A 2,729-nucleotide genomic window follows, 5' to 3' on the forward strand; every position below is an offset into this window, starting at 1 on the left:
TTTCTGATCGAGCTGGGAAAGTAGTTATCAAAAAAATGTCGAACATCGCCCAAAATTCGCATAAAAGTGTTCGCAGGAAAGTGTGCTTTAGACAAATGAGGATTGAGGAAGTTTGGCCAAGCGCTGGTTTTGAAGAAATTAATTATGGAAGACAGTGGGCCAAAATCAAAAGTTTGCGTTCAAGTTGGAAGTGATTTTCATAAATTCACCAAAAATTTCCCAAAGTCGGCATCCAAATAATATTTGCTATGATAGTAGAGTGAACCGTTCTCTATTCAACAAAGGTATGCCAACTTTCCATATGCTCTAGTTTTGAGAGAATTCAAAGCTGAAGGCAGTGGGGTCAAATCACGTATTTCTGCTCGCGCTGGGAAGTAAATATCAAAAAATTGTCGAAAATCGCCCAAAATTCGCATACAAACAAAATTTCCTGGGTTGGTAGAGGAAAGTGTGCTTTATACAAATGAGGAATGTGGAATGTTTGTCCAAGGGCTGGCTTTAGGGACAATGGGGTAAAATCATAAGTGTGTTCAAGTTGGGAGTCTATTCAAAAATTTGTTAAAATTTTCCCAAAATACCCATAGAAATAATATTTCGCGGTTTAGTTCACCCAAGTGTCTTCTATCCAAGACGTGATTGCCAAGCTTCTAGATGCACTGATTTTCGAGAAACTGGCAATTGAAGAGAGTGAAGTCTGAAAATTATACTCAAGGTGGGCAGGTAATTTTCAAAAATTTGCCAAAAATTGCGCAAAATCGGCATCAAAATAATATTCGCCGTGTTGGTGGTGTAAAGCCTTCTCTATTTAACGCAGTATTGAGCGACTTTCCATATGCTCTAGTTTTGGGAAAATTCAAAGTTGAAGGCAGTGCGTTCAAATCGCACAAGCATGTTCAGTGGGATGATTCAAGGCCAGCGAAAATAGCTGATGATGGTACTCACCCTGCTCCCTCTGCTTATCCATGGAAGCCTCATCCTGGCTGTTTGTGTGGCTCACTACCACTTCACCTGGCACCACTTTGGTCGTGTCCGACGTCACAATGTTCACCTGCTGATACTTGGCATCATTTGTTATCATCACTAAACTCGTGTATTTCGCGCCCACACCATGCCGACTATCTACCTGTGCTGGTTCGCCAATCACTGATGTTGGAACACCTGTGTGATCGCCGCAAGCGCTGCCCGCACCACTGTCGGTCTCGTTTCTCCACATGGGCGCCCCGCTGGCGTCGTCCTCCTCTTTGGGTTCCGTACCACCATCACGTCTCTGCGCTGCGCCCCATTCTTTACGGTACCGCGAGCTCTCTTTTTCCACGTCGCTGGAGCTGAGCGACTCAGCACTGACGTCAGACAGTCCCGGACTCGACGAGTACACGTAGTTGTTCATGTAGGGTTCCTGCAGGTTCGCCACACTCGTTTCGCTCATTTTTTCTTGTTCGGCCACTGGATTTACGATGTCCGGCTTTGTGGCCTGATCAAGATCCGACATTTTTTTATCACAGTCTTGAGCAGCGTTTGATGAGCTGGGTTTTTCAGTTCCGCCGAGCAATTCTGAGGCGAATTGCGACTCGGCTTCGATAAACTTCCGCACGATTTCGTTGTCACTCTCTGAGGCTCCAGGATTTTTTGCTTCGCAACCATCCACTTTGGAATCCTGTTTCTTTTTCGGTTTGGAGCCAAACCTGCGGCCCTTGATTTTAGGCTGGCGGGCTTCCACTGCGCTGGTGGAACTGGTGGAAGCCACCGCTTTCTCATAGTACTCAGCATTCAGGTCATCTCCGATGTACTTGAGGCTGAGAAAACTGGCTTCGCCGCTGGGCGGCTCGCCGTTGTCCTCTTCTGAGCCTTCCGGTGGCTGTTGCTGGAGATCTTCCACAACCTCCGAACTCAGATGCTTGACGTTGGTCAGAACCACTGAGCAATCCAGCTCAGTATCTGTGTCATTATCCGAACTATCACTTTCACCGCTCGAGGACACGCTGCCGCTGCTGGACGAATTCGGCCCTTTGTGGTTCACCACAAACACTCTGCGGAACCTCTTGGGCTTCTGATCGGCCACTGTTCCGGTGTCGTTGCTGTCCGTGTCCGCCGATCCGGACGACGATTCCTCTTCCTCCCGTTCTTTTTCGTCTGCCGACGATTTGCCATCGACTTCTTCCTCATTGTCGGTGGATACGTTGCTGCTGGGCAGTGCATCATCACTTTCCCGATCGTTTGGGGAACCGGTCACGTTGTAAACTCGTCGAACCATCGGCTGATCGCCATCATCATCGCTCGAGTCTATGGAGGTGGAGTCGGAAGCTGATGAACCTCTGGAACAAGCACAGGACGACATGAAATGGAGGTGTAGGAGGTTGGAGGAAGAAAGAAGTAATTTATATTAAGCCTGAGACGTGGAATCTTTGACTGCTAGTGGAGTTAAATATGCTCATTTCAGGCGTAATCTTGCGCCAAATGGATATGAACTTCAGGAAATTGGAAAAATCAGCACTCCAGGCGATTTTCATGAAACCTTGTGTGTGTGTATAGCCGAGTCTCTTCTAAAGATGGTGAACATTTGAAATTACTGCCTGCGCTGGTTTGGAAGAGGCGATTTTTAAAAGGAGAGAGCGCAGCTGACTGAAACCATCCCTTTTGGGACCGATATTTAGTGAGCTGGGAAAACTCAGGTTATTGGGCCATTTTTATGAAACTTTCCGAATGTGTAGGGTAAAGTGTCTTTTAAAAAT

At 46.9% G+C, this 2,729-nt stretch overlaps 1 protein-coding gene across 2 annotated transcripts in view; it reads right to left on the minus strand.

The window, feature by feature from the left end:
• LOC109537735 overlaps positions 1-2,729 on the minus strand; it is a gene marked incomplete in the record, with an annotated part of 63,314 nt that overhangs the window by 15,218 nt on the left and 45,367 nt on the right. For both annotated transcript variants that reach the window (XM_048668400.1, XM_048668401.1), the window contains 1 exon segment: positions 943-2,312. In XM_048668400.1, the coding sequence (XP_048524357.1) occupies positions 943-2,312 (1,370 nt within the window).

This window comes from Dendroctonus ponderosae, unplaced genomic scaffold (assembly GCF_020466585.1).
Source record: "Dendroctonus ponderosae isolate FM_Combo_2020 unplaced genomic scaffold, Dpon_F_20191213v2 Dpon_F_20191213_7, whole genome shotgun sequence".
Lineage (NCBI taxonomy): Eukaryota > Metazoa > Arthropoda > Insecta > Coleoptera > Curculionidae > Dendroctonus > Dendroctonus ponderosae.